This window comes from Lathyrus oleraceus, chromosome 3, assembly GCF_024323335.1.
Source record: "Lathyrus oleraceus cultivar Zhongwan6 chromosome 3, CAAS_Psat_ZW6_1.0, whole genome shotgun sequence".
NCBI classification, from domain to species: Eukaryota; Viridiplantae; Streptophyta; class Magnoliopsida; order Fabales; family Fabaceae; genus Lathyrus; species Lathyrus oleraceus.
The window spans coordinates 412,764,854-412,782,822 of NC_066581.1; the positions used below are offsets into that span (position 1 = coordinate 412,764,854).

General features: G+C 38.7%; 1 protein-coding gene across 1 annotated transcript in view; it reads left to right on the forward strand.

The window, feature by feature from the left end:
* The first annotated feature begins 1,480 nt into the window (after positions 1 to 1,480).
* The window catches only part of LOC127131493 (uncharacterized), a 103,046-nt gene continuing 86,557 nt past the window's right edge, over positions 1,481 to 17,969 (forward strand). The window contains exon 1 of the mRNA XM_051060411.1: positions 1,481 to 1,633. Coding sequence (XP_050916368.1) covers positions 1,481 to 1,633 — 153 coding nt within the window. The remainder of the gene's footprint in view (positions 1,634 to 17,969) is intronic.

A 17,969-nucleotide genomic window follows, 5' to 3' on the forward strand; every position in this document is an offset into this window, starting at 1 on the left:
TCAGATAGTTGCTTACAGTTGACTGTCTTCAGAGGTTCTTGATGTCTTCCTGTTTGATTACGTCAGAGTGTAAAAGCTTCAGATCCTAGGGTGCGCTCTTCCACTTCAGAGTGTCTGATATCTCTTTCTTCGTTAAGCTTTGTACGTTTCCTTTATTCAGAGTCAGAACTTCTGCTTGAGTACCTTTTAAGTGGTCATTCTTAACTTGTGTCTGTATCTGATATATGTCTATTTGACTTCTTTTTTATTAGAGTCCTGCACACTTAGATAAATTATGTTAGGGTACCATTTTTATTTCATCCTTTGTTATCATCAAAATCTTAGAGATGAATTATAGATACTGAATTTTTTCTTACAATCTCCCCCTTCTTAATGATGACAAAAACTTCAGAGTGATGATGAAAAAATGATACTATTAGCAAGAATAGAAAATAATATCTCAGATTCATATGATATATGACTCCCCCTGAGATAGATCATAAGGATTTTTCAGAAGTTCTTACCAGATTTTCCTTGTGTGGCAGCTAGTTTTTTACCTTAGTTGTTATCTTGCATAACTTACAGTTTTCATAATAGATTTAATGTGCGCAGTGCAGCAAGAGGCTTAGATATATTTTCATCAGAGCTATTTTTATTCTCCCCCTTTTTGTCAAACTCAAAAATACTTAGCACATAAAAGAGTATGCAAAAGAAGAAGTTCATATATGATAAAGACATGTACAAATAAGCAGCAATTCAAAATAGAGAGCACATAGTACATAGAAGAAAAAAATGTAGAAAAGAACAACAAGCAAAGCCTAAGTGCCTAAGGGTTCGGAGGCGGAGGCATCCTTTGGAATAACTGAGTCAGTAGGTTTTGAATATTATTATTGACGGAGTCCCGTTGATCCAGTATGGATCTTACAATCTGTTGCTCCTTCTGCAGCTCTTCCAGAGTCTTCAGGACAAGAGGAGCAAAATCAAAGTGAGATGGCTCCCCCTGAGTCAGAGCATCGTTGCTTGCCTTTGCAGCTTCTTCTGCAGCTATGTGTGCTGCCTCTTCAGCGTCAACTTTTGCTTTTGCTTCAGCTTCAGCAACAGTCACAACTTCAATAGCAACCTTCTATGCAACTTCTCTAACCCTTTGCTATTCTTCCATACGAGCCTTCTCTTCTGCTTCTCTTCTGGCCTTTTCCTCTGCCTCTCTGACTAGTCATGCCTGCAACCTTTCTCCAGCTTCTCTGATAAAGTCGTTACGGACTTATTCAGAGAGGCCTTTTAGTTTGAAAGCCTCAGAGGTCATCCATCTGATCACTCTTTTCTAGTGAATCCTCACTGCAAAGGGATCGTCACTGATACCAGAGTTCTTAGATAGAGATTTGGTTTTTTCCACCGAAGACTCAGCAAATAAAGGAATTGCCTCTTCTAGGGTGGTGGTGTGTGGGTAGTGTCAGCAGGAGGTTCAGAGGTATGGATAATAATGTTTTCAGAGGGTGGTACGATGGGAGTTTCAGATGGTGGTGGTGTTGGTTTTTCAGGTGGTGGAGTTGGTGGTTATTCATATGGTGGTGTTGTTGGTTGTTCAGGTGGTGGTGTTGGTGGTTGTTCAGATGGTGGTGGAATGTTGGCTTCTGGTTCAGGTTGTTGTTGTGAGGCAAGGGCACAAGCCTGAAGCTGAGCCAAGGTGGGGGATTGGGGTCCAGAAGGTTCTGAGTCATATGAGAGGATGTATTAGGGTGAAGATGAAGGTGTTGAAGAGATTGGTGAAATAGATTCGTTAAGCATTTCAGCTTCAGAGACTGGTAAGGTTGTGGTGGAGAGGCTAAATTTTTGAAAAGGAGGTGATGGTGGATTAGAGATGGGAGTATCAGAGGGTTTGGTGGTAGAGGGTGACGGTTCAGAGTGAGTGTAGATAGGTGTGGTCTGGTGAAGAGATAGGCAATTTGCTTTAAATTTACAAAGCGAGAGTGAGGAGGCAGAGACTTACTTGGAAATTCGATTAGAGGGACCGAAGGTCTTGATATAGAAGGTTCCCTCAGCTTTGCTTTCTTGGCCTTCTTTAACTTCTCAGAGGGTTCTCGTTGTCTCTTTATGAAGTTGGGTGGATGCTCAGGCAGCTAATCCATAGAGAACTCTGAGATGTCCACTCCTTGGCTGGCCAGATCCTGCAGATAGTGTACAACAACCTCTAGAGGATCAATTTTGGAGAAGAGGTAGAGCCCATTAAGAATCTTATTCTGATCTTTGAGTGCTTCCCAGGAGGTATCCAACGAGGTTTTCACCCGAATTTGCTCAATCACCCCAATGCTCTTCATATTGCGAGTGTTTAGAGGCCTTCTAGTGTCAACGATGACATCCTCCATCCGATTATGGTGAATCAGGTGATCCATCGACCCGCTCTCTATCAGAACGTCAGAGATTAGCCTTCCCAGAGGGATGTAGGTTCTGGGCTTCATGTTGTTCCTGGTGTCTCTTACAGTGTCTCTCAGCTATTTGAACAACAACGCTGACAGGTTCAGCTTGAGCCCTTTATGGAGGCAGTAGAGTATGCACTTTCTGATCAGTGTTGATGTAGTTAGAAGAGTTGGAGGCTGGGCGGTTGTAAGACCCTAATTTTGACCCTAAGATCCCTCATGGCATCATATCATTATTCATTGCATTTGCCTCAAGGATCATAGCATCTTGGCTCCTTACCCTTGGGTTGGGACTTGTGTGAGTTGGTTTGAGACCACCAATCATGCTTGAATTGTATATTATTTATTTTCTTATTTTGTTTACTAACCAAAAACTCAAAAATATGTCACTAACTTGTTTTGTTTTGAAGCTTGAGCAATCATGTGATCCAAGGCTCCTAGGAGGCCCCTATGCCCAATGAAGTGGCCAGATGAAGTTGAAAGCAAGCATGAAAATGGTTCCCAAAGCTCTCAATCATCATATATGACTCCCAAGTATCTTAATTTGTCAATTTGATCAAGATAAACCAAAGGGCTTGAGGATTGTTTCCCAAGGAAACCCTAATTCAACTGTGCATTGACTGTGCCTTGCTCATGAAGCAACCTCAACCCATGATCAAATACAATCAAGGGAAGTTCTTTCATTCATCATTTCATGCATATATGAGCATGTGTGAGTATCCTCAATCATTTGTTCATCAAGATTTGAAGTTTGGACTTGAGAAGTTGATCAGTCAAATCATCTAACTATTTTGAAATCCACTGAGACCTAACTTTTGATGTGTTTGTCAAATGAATATGATCCCAAGATAAAAAATGTTCTTAAGAACCATATGAATAACTTTCATGTTCATCAAAAATCCATTTGAAACTTGGAAGGTCATCATTCATTTCAAAACATTATAGGTTATTTTGACTGAAACCCTAATTTTGGGTCAACTTCCCAAGGACTTAACTCCTTCATTTTTTATGATTTTGAGGTGGGACCAAATTTATTGGAAAGTTTAATATGTATACTTCAATTGTTATTTTTTTACAAAATTTCATAATCCTAAAAGAAACACATGTGATAATACAAAACATTATAGGTCACTTTGGACCAAAGTCATTGAAATGTGAAAAAGTCCAACTTCAAGTGCCCATAAATTTCTCATCAAAAATTCAAATGATTCAAAATTTAAGTCCAAATTTATTTTCTTAAAAATACCTACAACTTTTATGTTGAGGGTTTTGTCATTTGAGGCTTGCATCATTAAAACAGAAGGGCTTGAAGTTGGTCCATTTTGGCAAAATTTCCATAGACATGTTTTTTACCTTGAACTGCATGACCAGTTTTCAATATTTTCCCAACTCCAAATGGATTTTTGTTCAACATAACATTTGTTCCTTATGTCAATACCTTTCCAACCATTACCCATATGCCTATGTTTCAATTTTGCAAAGGGCATTTTCGAAGAGGTGAAGTTTTGTGATCATTTATGAAAACCATGTTGAATCTTTGTGCACAAGCTAATACAATAAAATCTGCACGTCCAAACCATCTCACATTCATCCCAGCTTGCATTTGGGCCTCCCATGCGCCTGTACAGGCCCATGCAATTCTGGCCGGAATGGTGAGTCTCACCGGAGAAGACAGTGGTTTCCACCACCGTCCCCACGCGGAAGAGTTCCTGGCCCTTGGATCTTTGGTTCCAGATCTAATCTTAGCCATGTGTAGCGGGGTATTCGTTACCATTAGAGATATTGACTAAATCCAAGGTAAATCATACAAGTCGAGTCGCCACCGCACTTCTATTTATCCAAAGGAATGGTTAGAAAGCGAACAAGAACCTAATAGTTTTAACAAAAACTAGTAAAAGAAACAAAGATCTGGGTAAGGGGGTTGGTTATGTAATGGGAAGGTGTTAGGCACCCAAAACATCCTAGGTACTCCTAGGGAGCCCTTTTCACACTTGTTGTAAAGGTTGTTGTTTTTTTTGTGAAAAATTTGTTTGTGCAAACATGATTGAAGAGATGAGAAGAGAATATACAAGTTTATTTACATTTTGTGTTTGGATGGATAAACCCATTGCCTACGTACCATCTTATAGAAAGATTATGATCAAAACCTCGTAGTTCGGGGTAAAAATCTCAAAACAAGTTGGTGAATTGATTGGTCCAAAAGCCTTAAGGTCTTTTGTTATCAAAGGGAGAAAACTCAACCAAACCACAAATCCACCATGTGAGGATAACTTCAACATGCTAGTGAGGGGTTAACCCCTATAATAAGCATGGAAGACTCATTGTCCATCACTAAGGATATAGGTGAGTATTACATCTACCACAAGGATAACTCAAACCTAATAGCTAAAGGTTATGTAAAATTTGATTAAGAGATTGGCCATTGGAACCACAAAAAAGACATTTGAATGAGTTATTTTTACCAATTAGAAGTATATACAAAAAATGGTCAAAGTTGACTTAAAGATTCAATTCTAAATAAGTGTTATAAAAAGAAAGTTTTGAAAATCAAAAGCATGAGGTTTAGGTTTCTAATGTTTGAAAACAATGGTTAAATGTTTGCACAAAGAGTTTTGGCTTGGGTTAGAGTGGAGAGAAGAAGAAGAAGGGCTAAGTCCTAAGTAAAACAAAAAGGTGAGGGATAAAGAAACAAAACCACAATGGAGTCCCTCTCTTGAGATCATATTGATGATCCAAGTAGCTCCCATCCTTTGGAATAAGCAAACACACAAAGCATAAGCAATCAAACAAGTCTTCTAAGAGATCCTCAATGTATCTTGTGTCTTTCACTTTGGATTATCATGGAAATGGTATTCCAATTTGAGCTCTCATAGAATTCCCTAGCACAAAAAGCAAACACATCAAAAGCTCCATGAAGTAAATCAAGAATGGACAAGAGTGAGTTTAGAGATTTGGTCCTTCTAATCCATCTTCATCATTAAGGTCCATTTACTCCAAATTTGCATAAGGAAGGTCCTAGAATCTAAGTCCAATTCTCCATTTGATTCACAACAATCAAAACAAAACACAAGCATAATAATATATACTCAATTATGTGCTCAAGTGAGCAAAAGGCAAATGGCATTAACATAAACTGTTAGACGGTGTGGCTAGTGATCGAGAGGGGGGGTGAATAGATCACCTCTTTGAAAATGAACGGATTTAAAATTTTATCAGAGTTATTGAAACTTAGCGGAAAATTTCTGTCCCGAATCGACTTTCGTCTATTCTGAACCGCTACTAGAAAACCGGACACGCGAATTTATTGCTGGATTTGAATTAGAGTGACAGAAATTATTAACACTAGAGTCTTATCAAATTGAATGCCCTTATCACTAAATCCTAATTCCAATGAATAAAACTTAGCTAACAGTTTTGTCAAACAGTTGGTGTGTATGTGATCAATGATGAACAATAGTGGACTTTAGTTAAAGAAGTTTTCTTGCCACTATTGTATCGCAGAAAGTACAACCACAACACACTAACTGAAATTGCGAAACTGTTGAAAACGTAAAGAGAGATAAGGAAAGAATACGATACGCAGAGATTTGGTAAGGAAGTTCCCCACGCCGTCCTCGCGTGTGGGTACGTCTCCCTCTCAATTTCAAATGAAATTGAGAACTTTGATTATCAATAATGCCGAATTCGTTGATACAAGGTTACAATACAAAGACAGAATTCTAAATCCCAAGAACTTCTTCTTGTATGAAACCTCCACTTGATCTGAGCACGATCAAGAATTTCCTGCAAGAAATTGCAAACAATTCACCGGTTCCACGACCTGTTTGCGAAATCCCCCGATTTCCAAACGTAACGCTGCGGCTGAATCTGTTCTGCAAACGTGACTGACAAACCCGCAAGAACACTCCAGTTCTTGAAGGACAAACCAATTGGTTTTTCCTCGAAACCCCCTTCAATCTTCAACTCAACTAGATCCTCGATCGTTCCACTGAACACCTCAGCTAGATCCTTGATCGTTACCACTGAACGTTATCTCGTTGATCCTTTAATCCGAAGAAAAAGAATGATTATGTGTTGATGTTCTTGAAGAAAAGAGATTGAGAAGATGGAGAAGATGAAGTCTCTTTCAGGTTTCTAACTGCTCAAAACAATTGCTGCTACACACTCCTTTGATTGGTGTTTCAACTGTTTTTCCTTCTCAGAATTCGTTATATTTCACTACTGTCACAAATACTACTTATATATGAAAAACATAAGCTGTTAGTAGATAAAACAGACTTATGTATTGATACATGAAGTTATGCATCGATACATACTGTAAGGTTGATGAATTTTAGAGAATTTATGTAAGCATGGATCGATACAAAATGTGTATGTATCGATACATAGATCATTTCAACTAACATGGATCGATGCAAGGCTCGTATGGATCGATCCATAGAGCATTTTGCCTGTCCATGTATCGATACATGACTCGTATGGATCGATACATACTGAACAAAAGTGTTTTGTGGTTTTCAACATATTTTATGGATCGATGCATAGGAGTATGTATTGATACATACTGACACAAAATAGTTTTTATGAGTTCTTTTTAAGAGATGTATCAATGTGGATCTTTATGTACAGTCATGAAACAATAGTATGGGATAAAAACACAAATGAATCATGTAAAATAATGCACAACCAACACTTGGATGATGATCACACAATTTGCTATCATTCAAAATTTATTCAAAGTAAAGAATTTGCTCACATAAACATGTGCTCAAGTGAGCAAAGGTAAAAGCAAATGGATAATATGTGCAAGAATAGTAAATTGCATAAAATTAAAGAGAAAAAAGTAAATGTTAATAGTCAATAGTTAGTGTTAGTAGTTAGTGTGCCATAAGGCAAATTTAGCGCTATGTTAAGCAATCGTAATTGGACTTATGTAGAAGTCACAACTATCTGAGGCCGGTCAATAATAATGTAGGCAACAACACAAGTTAGAAGTCTTGATTAGTGAACCAAGTTCCAACAACTTGCCATGCCAAAAAGGAAAAAGAGAATTGATCTTGTATTGGTTTAAGCTTTTTGCATGATTTAGAAAACAACCTATCCTTAATGCAAAACCATTCACTTGATCAATTGATCAAGATGAATTAGATTTGAATCAAGGAAGATTAAGTCTCCTTAATCAATGCTAACTTATCAACCTTTAACTGATTGATAAAAAAGAAAGAAGAAGAATAAGAAGGAGATGGAGAATGGAGATCAAACAATAAGCAAAATATTTTTGGCATTTTCAATATTAAAATAAACCTGAATTAAAAATAATGGAAAGGTCAAACTTCAAAATCACTTCAAATCAACCTTGAAAGGTCCAAGTAATTTATCCCAAGTTCAACAAGGTCAAACAAAGTTTGATAATTTTTTTTAGCATTTTTAAAAGTCAGAAACTATTTTTAATCAATTAAAAATGAATAAAAATAACCTAATTGAACTAAAATCTCAAATAAATCTCAAATCAATTAAAAAATTGATGAGAATATTTTTCATAGATCCATCATCATTCAAATAGGTTAGAAAAATATTTTTTGTATTTTTTGAATATCAAAAACTATTTAAAATGAATTAAAAATAACCAGAAAAGAGAAAATTCACAAAAAATATCAAATGATGAAATAAAAAATATTAAAAATCAGAACTAGAAACTAGAAATTATTTGGAGACTAATGCAATTGGTCCCATATTTTTTGGATTAAAAATAAAGAAGATATTGATTTTGAAATAAAAGGGAATTAAAGAAAATAAAATCAGAATTTAGAAATTGGAAAAAAGGAGAAGCATTGGATGATGGCTCATTAATTGAGCTGGCACATCATACGGTTCTGAAGCGTGCGCTCATGGTGAACCTTAGTCAACCGCGTCACACAAAGAATTAAAAAAAATCATAACAAACAAAGGCTGAGATTGAATCTGGAAATGAGATCCAACGGTCCAGATTCAAACTGGCAATTGGCGGCCACCGAAGCCACCTTCTTCTCCGGTGAGCTTCCAAATTCCGGTCAGATTTGCAGGTTTTCAAACCTCCACCAATTTGCACGATCCTTATACCAAAATGAAGCTGGGGTGATGTACATCACCCCTGTAACCTTGAATCACACTCAAGATTCCTATAAATTGAGAAATCTGAGGTGGAAGATTCAGGTATGGAAAATGCAGATCAAAGAAAAACAAAATTGAAGCTACCACTAGCTTGTCTCTCAAGTGAGGACTTCAGAAAACACTTTGGCCAGGCAAATAGATCAATATATGATGAGTTTCGAAGAAAATACCAGTTGGTGAACAAACTTGAATTCTGGAGATTTAAGCTCGATTCCTTGCTTTCTTTTCCAAAACAGAAGATCAATGAGCTAAATGATGGAGGCCTAGAAGCTTTGGATCCAAAGATTCAACCAGATGTAGTTGAATTTTGGATCTGAAAAATTTGAAGAAAATGAAATTGCTTCTTTGGTGAGAGGTTGGGTTTTGATTTCTGCAGCAATTCAGGTTGAATCAGGTGTCTATTTTGAATGGAATAGGGTCTCTATTTATAGAGGAAATGGCAAGGAGAATGTGATCAAAGCCGTGTGCATGAATTTGGACAATCCTTGCATGGGCTTGCATGATCCTGCACAAGGCCCAAAACCAAAGCCAAATGCAATCTGAAATAAAACCAAGGTGAAATGGACGTGTAATTTGAATGGCAAATGCTTGTGCATGGAATTTTGAAGTGTTATGCATAATTGAACCAAAAGCTTTTCCTCTTCGAAAATACCACTTGCCAAGTCCAAACATGATCATGTGAGTAATGGTTGGAAAGGTTTTGATGTAAGGAACAATTGTTATGTTGGGCAAAAATCCAATTGAGGTGTGGAAATTAGTGAATTTTGAGTTTAAAGTGTAATGTGCAAAACATGTCAAGGCAAAGTTTCTAAATTTGGCCAATGTTCAAGCCCTTCTGTTTTGATGGTGCAAGCCTCAAATGAAAAAAATCTCCAACATAAAAGTTGTAGATCTTTTCAACACAATCAAAATGGACTTAAATTTTGAATCATTTGGATTTTTGATGAGAGAGTTATGGGCACTTGAAGTTGGACTTTTTTGCCTTTTAATGCATTTGGCCCAAAAGGACCTATAATGTCTTGCATTATCACATGTATTTCCTTTGAGATTTTGAAATTTTGTTCAACATAACATTTGAAATAGACATCTTAATATTTCCAATGAATTTGATCCCACCTCAAAATCATAAAAAATGAATGAGTTATGTCCTTGGGAAGTTGCCCTAAAATTAGGGTTTCAGTCAAAATGACCTATAATGTATTGGAATGGGAGATGGCCTTCCAAGCTTCAAATAAATTTTTGATGAACATGAAAGTTGTTCATATTGTCCTTAATAACATTTTTGCTTTTGGAACTATCTCCATTTTACCAACACATAAAACGTTAGGTCTCAGTGCATTTCAAAATAGTCAGATGAATTGACAGATCAACTTCTCAAGTCCATGACTCATACCTTGATGAATTGATGATTGAGGATACTAAAATAAGTTCAAATATGCATGAAATGATGAATTAAAGAACTTCCCTTGATTGCATTTGACCATGGGCTGAGGTTGCTTCAAGAGCAAGGCATTGTGGTGCACAGATGAATTAGGGTTTCCTTGGGGCACAATCCTCAAACCCTTTGACTTGCTTTGATAAAAATGATGAATTGAGATGATATGGAGGCATATTTTATGGATGAGAGATTTGGGAACCATTACCATGCTTGCTATCATCTCTTCTTGACCATGTCTTTGTACCAATGATCTCCTTGAAGCTCTTGACCTGGTGATTGCTTAAGCTACAAATAAAAGATGTTAGTGACATATTTTTGTGCTTTTGGTTAGTAAAAAAACAATGACATACAATTCAAGCATACTTGATGATCTCAAACCACTCACAAAAGGTCCTACCCAAAGGCAAAGGGAACCAAGATGCTAATGATCCTTGAGGCAATGCAAGTGCAATATTATGATGCCATGAGGGATCTTAGGGACAAAATTGGGGTCTTATAGATGCCCCTATTTAAGGTCATTCTAGCCGGAGAAGTGAAGGTTAAAGTCTTCGTCTCGACGGGGTAGAATGGGCTTAAATAATAATAAAGAGACGAGTTTTGGTCCCTAAGAGACCTCATGATGCAGATGTATGCAGATGGTAATACTCTGTGGGGATATGTGTCCACAAAGAAGAAAAAAATCCGGAGAAACCGACAATCCATATGAGTAAGTTATTCTATGGGACAGAGACTTTACCGGGGAATAAAGGGATGAAAATGCGTGAGCAGGTCACAACTTGAGACTTGCTTAGAGACACGGAGAGAATCCATGAAATAAATCAATGGAAGGACTCGAGCTGACTCGAAAGTGCATGTGTTGGGGAATATACCAACACAGCAAAAATTATCCGTAACGGATACTTCAGATAAAAATCCGGAAACGGGTGGGGATGTCCACAAAGGACTCAACTGAGGAAGATCCCAACAGAACTCCTGGGGAAGCAACGGGATGAGGTATTACCGGTTACTGGGTAATAAGCTCAAAGAGACGTGTGATCTGAACACCGGTACAAGGGTGAGAGAACAACATGCCCCGGAAGAATGAATATCTAAGACCGGTATAAGGGTGAGAGATATCAATCGACTAAATCATATGAGGAAGACCTAAAAGGTATATCTCAACTCAGGAAAATCTGACTCCACAGGGGACAAAAAGTCATAATAGGGAGCAGAAGGGAGGAACACCAGGGATGCCGGTTACTGGGCATATAATAGGTGACCAACCAAAGCGTGAATTGGGGAATCTTCCCAAAACACTCATCATCCGAAAAGAGGGCAAAAAGCAAACTCGATTATGGGATGGACATTTGATTCCAAAATAGGGATACAAATCTTACTCAATTGGGGAAGAACAAAAGGCTTCGACCAAATAGTGCATGAGATATATTATCTATTACCGTCAGAACATAAATAATATACTCGCATGGAAGATTATCCACAACCAGTTACTGTGTTAATAAAGGATAGATCGACCGAGAAAGAAAGGCATCGGGATACCAAAATTAGGTATAAAATGATGACCAATCAAGGAGAGCAACAAACATTATCGGCAACCGGTACATGAAAGATGACTTGTCGGGGATAAACTGCCTAATCAGAGCAATTATCCAAGAGAAAAGGGGAATATCAACATCGAAAATTGGATAATTAACCGTCAAGGAGGGGATTACATCTACCGGATACTGGGTAGAAAACCACGGAAGAGTAACCATCATCAACTAGGATGAACAAAAAGATTAACTCTGCAAAGGGGAGAAAATAGGGTTTATAACTACCGATATAAGGGTATAAAACCACAGACTCTGCCAGGGATAAGATGAACGATTACTGATTACTGAGCAATTATTCATTTATACCACAGGGAACCAAAGGAAACAGTTCTCAAGAGGCCAATTTAGGATCAAACCAAAGAGGCACACCGGATCAAGACTCGTCCTAGTGAGGATATAACTCAATAGGGGAACCCATCCCAATATATGTGTTGGGAGGAAGCGAAAACAACCGTCGTCCACGAGGATATAACTCAGTGGGGAATGTGGAAAGAAAGATAAACACTTTCTGCTTAATGGGCTGACTCGATATTGAGGGATCAGACACCGACATCTGCTTGGGAAATGTATTACCAACTAGCAGAGGATAACAAACATAGATATGTGGCAAAGAATGTAATGTGAATATCCGAATGTTTGAAAATTATATGCACACATGCGTGATTTATGTATGATGAATGCTGACAAACAGACAATTCTAACACAAACGGCTCCAAAGAATAAACACACAAACATCCGGTACTACACCTCAAGAGAGAAAGCCAGGTTCACCGGAGAGTATCCAATCTGCCGGGGATCAGAGGTACCTAGAAACAAAGACCTCTGCAGGGGAATGATCATTAGTCATTCCACCTGGGGAAAGGAGTTTTTGCACAAATAAAATCTGCCGCATAAGCAACTCTACTGGGGAACCAATCCGAGGAGGTGAAGGAAATCTGGGGAACAACCACCAAATACCGTACTACCAAAGGTCACATCTGCTGAGGAGGAAAGAGGGATGGATATCTTATCACACACTCTGCTTGGCGGAAAAAAACCACAAGAGGCTCCGGTAGGAAGAGGATACAAACATGCCAGGAATATGAACAAATGTCTTACCCTGTTGGGGATCATACGATCCTTGGGAGAGCATTGAAGATCTCTTAAGTATCCTTATGTCATTGTGAATGTTCATTTTGTTTAAAAACAAATTTATGAAAAATTCGATTATTTAAAACAATGATACTTTTTCAATGAAAACATGTAAAACCTTTGTTGGACAGAAATAAATAAGAGTGCAAATAATTGGATAAAAGGCTCAAATTTATTTGATGGGATGGTAGTCTGCAAATGACAAGACTCCATAGATCTTTACAAATTTGAAATTGGTGATATATATTGGAAAAGGGCTACATTGAACATAATGACCATTTCTCCACCAACTCTGAATCCGATGTATCTGAAACTTCAGTTGACGATGACTGAGCGAGAATCTCTGACAGATGATAGTTGTAGAACAAAGCCTTGTCAGGATGTAGTTACTTGCCAAATCCCTAATTTTTGCCTAGATTGCCCCAGGGTGGGGTACTCAATCTAGCGGGATACCTATATTTTATGTCTCTAGCTTTATCCTGGACCGCCCTTTCGGGTTTTCAATCCACCGAGACGCTCATTTTTGCCTAAGCCGCTCTTTCGGGTTTTCAACTTAGTGAGCTATTCTGTTTTTACTTCTAGGCGAAGTATTTCTTGACTGCATCTGAATTCACAGGACGAGTGAAATCCTCCCCATCCATAGTTGTTAGTATCAAAGCACCGCCTGAAAAGGCTCTCTTAACAACGTATGGACCTTCATAGTTTGGAGTCCACTTGCCCCTGGAATTGGGTGCGAAAGACAAGACTTTCTTGAGCACAAGGTCACCTTCTCGGAACACATGAGGCTTGACCTTCTTATCAAAAGCTTTCTTCATCCTTTGTTGATATAACTTACCATGGCACATGGCAGTCAATCTCTTCTCTTCTATCAAATTCAGCTGGTCATAACGACTCTAAACCCATTCAGCGTCAGTCAACTTGGCCTCCATCAAGACTCTCATTGATGGGATCTCCACCTCTACTGGGAGTACAACCTCCATGCCATAAACAAGAGAGAAAGGGGTTACCCCTGTTGAAGTGCGAATAGACGTACGATATCCATGTAAAGCAAATGGAAACATCTCATGCCAATCCTTATACGTGACAACCATTTTCTGGATAATCTTCTTGATATTCTTATTAGCAGCTTCAACAGCCCCATTCATCTTGGGTCTATAAGAAGAAGAATTATGATGCGCGATCTTGAACTCACTACACAACTCTTTCATCATTTTTTTGTTCAAGTTAGATCCATTATCAGTAATGATCTTATCTGGCACACCATAACGGCATATGAGTTGATTCTTGATAAACTTCACGACCACCTGCCTGGTCACGTTTGCATACGATGCCGCTTCAACCCACTTGGTGAAGTAATCAATTGCTACGAGAATAAATCTGTGTCCGTTGGACGCTTTTGGCTCTATCATGCCAATCATGTCAATTCCCCACATAGAGAAAGGCCATGGTGACGAAATCACATTCAGAAGTGTCGGGGGAATATGAATCTTATCCGCATAAATCTGACACTTATGGCATTTCTTCACATATTTGCAGCAGTCAGACTCCATTGTCAGCCAATAGTAGCCTGCTCTCAACATCTTTCTAGCCATGGCATGTCCATTGGAATGAGTCCCAAATGAACCTTCACGGACCTCAGTCATCAACAGGTCTGCTTCGTGTCTATCCACGCATCTGAGCAGAACCATGTCAAAATTTATCTTATAAAGCACGTTGCCATTGAGGTAGAAACTTCCTGATAATCTCCTCAAAGTTTTCCTATCTTTCACAGATGCCCCAGGCGGGTAAACCTGGTTCTAAAGGAAACACTTGATGTCATAATACCATGGCTTATCATCTTTCGCTTCTTCTACTGCAAATACATGAGCTGGCCTGTCCAAGCGCATCATAGTGATAGTGGGAACTACATTCCAAAGTTTAACCACAATCATCGAAGTAAGTGTAGCAAGAGCATCTGCCATCTGATTCTCATCTCGAGGAATCTGATGGAAGTCAACCTCAGTAAAGAACGTTGAAATCCTCCTCGCATAATCCCTATATGGAATGAGACTAGGCTGATTCGTTTCCCATTCACCCTTAATCTGATTGACAACGAGGGTCGAATCACCATATACATCAAGATGCTTGATCCTTAGATCAATGCATTCCTCCAATCCCATAACACAGGCCTCATACTCAGCCATATTATTCGTGCATTTGAAAGTTAGCCTTGCTGTAAAAGGAATATGTGTGCCCTGAGGAGTAATAATCACTGCCCCAATACCATTTCCATACTGATTCACAGCGCCATCAAACACCATACTCCAATGGGAACCAGGCTCTGGCCCTTCGTCAAGTGTAGGTTCGTCGCAATCTTTCATCTTCAAATACAGAATCTCCTCATCTGGGAAGTCATACTGAACTGACTGATAATCCTCGATCGGCTGATGTACCAATTGGTCAGCCAAAATACTACCTTTAATAGCCTTCTGAGCTCGATATTCAATATCATACTCAGACAACAACATCTGCCAATGGGAAATCCTCCCTGTTAAAGCGGGCTTCTCGAAGATATACTTGATTGGATCCATTCTGGATATTAACCAAGTCGTATGATTTATCATATACTGGCGTAAGCGCTTAGCAGCCCAAGCCAAAGCATAGCATGTCTTCTCAAGCATCGAGTAACGAGACTCACAATCGGTGAACTTCTTGCTCAAGTAGTAGATATCACACTCCTTCTTCCCTGATTCGTCTTGCTGGCCAAGGACACAACTCATTGAGTCTTCAAGAACAGTTAGATACATGATCAAAGGTCTTCCTTCCACGGGCGGAGACAGGATCGGAGGCTCGGACAGATATTCTTTAATACTGTCAAAAGCTTTCTGGCAATCCTTGGTCCAATCATGGGACTGATCTTTCCGGAGGAGCTTGAATATCGGCGTACATGTGGAAGTCATGTGGGATATGAATCTGGAAATATAATTCAAGCGGCCAAGAAAACCTCGGACTTGCTTCTCAATTTTGGGCGCATGCATCTCTTGTATTGCTTTGACCTTTGGAGGATCAACCTCAATACCTCTTTCACTAACAATAAAGCCCAATAACTTACCGGAACGGACTCCAAATATACACTTGTTGGGATTCAGATGAAGCTTATACTTCCTCAAACGCTGAAAAAGCTTCAACAGGTGCTCTACATGTTCAACTTCCGTTCTTGACTTGGCGATCATATCATCAACATATACTTCAATCTCCTTGTGCATCATATCATGAAACAAGGTGGTCATAGCGCGTTGATACGTGACTCCGGCATTCTTCAAACCGAAGGGCATCACTCGATAACAGAATGTTCCCCAAGGTGTGATGAATGTTGTCTTCTCCATATCCTCGGGTGCCATCTTAATCTGATTATATCCGGAAAATCCGTCCATAAATGAGAAGACATTAAATGTAGCTGTATTATCTACCAACATATCAATATGTGGTAGAGGGAAATCATCTTTCGGACTAGCCTTATTCAAGTCTCTATAGTCCACACACATCCAGACTTTTCCGTCTTTCTTAGGCACGGGCACAATATTGGCCACCCATTGAGGATATGTAGAAGTCACCAGAAACCCTACATCAATTTGCTTCTGAACCTCCTCTTTGATCTTCACTGCCATATCAGGATGAGTTCTTCTGAGCTTCTGCTTCACAGGCACGCACTCAGGCTTCAAGAGTAAGAAATGTTGCACAATATCAGTATCTAGACCTGGCATGTCTTCATATGACCATGCAAAGATGTCAACATATTCTCGTAGCAATTCAATCAACCCCTTCTTATCAGATTCTTCCAAGAGTGCCCCAATCTTCACTTCTCGCACACAATCCTCAGACCCTAAGTTGACTGTTTCCAGATTCTTGAGATGCGGCTGAATGATCTTCTCTTCATGCTCAAGTAGACGGGTAATCTCGTCAGGAATCTCTTCAACATCATCTTCTTCTGCCTCAAATACAGGGAATTCAAAGTTGGGAGATGGTGTTGGGTCATTATGTTCAATGGGTTTGATTAACCTGCATAATGATTTTGGATATGAAAAGCTTTAGAATTCAAACAAGGCAATCATTATGCAGATGAAAAAATTGATTTTATTCTATATATATATATATATATATATATATATATATATATATATATATATATATATATATATATATATATATATATATATATAATATATATATATATATATATATATATATATATATATATATATATATATATATATATATATATATATATATTTATAGGTTTTATGTGATCACCAATTTCATGCAAAAAGCAAAAAGGGAAAATAATTGGAAAAACAAACATTTAACATGAATTTATTGAATGAAAATATCATTGTGTTTATGCGCCAACAATGTCATCGCTCCTCCTTTTGGCATGAGAGGATGGTTTTTAAACACAATGAACATTACTTCGACTTATGGATGACTGTTGGAATATCCACAGCGACCCAATTATTGCAGATTCCCCCAGGGATGACGAAGTTGCCAGAATCCTCTGTATCTTCTTCCAAAATGGCAGCAGCTTCCTTCCCTTGACTGGTGTGGATGAACCCTCCACTCTTGAACAACCCTTGTGTGTTGAAAACCCCAGACGAAAAACCTATGCCAGCCCGAGACTTGTTGTCTTCTAGCTTAATCATTTTCCCTAAACCAGCAGTTGCACCACACTCAATGGCCAACTTTGCATCTTTATAGAAAGAAAATGAAGGAGTTCTCTTCTCGATAGGCTCAGCAATAGATAAAGCTTGGAAAGGAGTTCCAACTTCATCCTCAGCATCTATATATGAGAAGGAAGACAAATGGCTAACCAGAAGAGCCTTTTCTCCCCTACCACTACCAGCTTCTTGTTCTTCACAAATTTCAGTTTCTGGTGTAGGGTGGATGTCACGGCGCCTGCCTCGTGAATCCATGGTCTGCCTAAGAGACAGCTATACGATGGGCGAATATCCATAACCTGGAAGGTAATAAGGAAATCACTTGGTCCGATCTTGACTGGGAGATCAACTTCCCCAATCACAGTTTTCCGAGACCCATCGAAAACCTTCACAACTACTCCACTCTGCCTCATGGGAGGCCCTTGATATGACCGTTTTGAAATGAAGGAGTTCTCTTCTCGATAGGCTCAGCAATAGATAAAGCTTGGAAAGGAGTTCCAACTTCATCCTCAGCATCTATATATGAGAAGGAAGACAAATGGCTAACCAGAAGAGCCTTTTCTCCCCTACCACTACC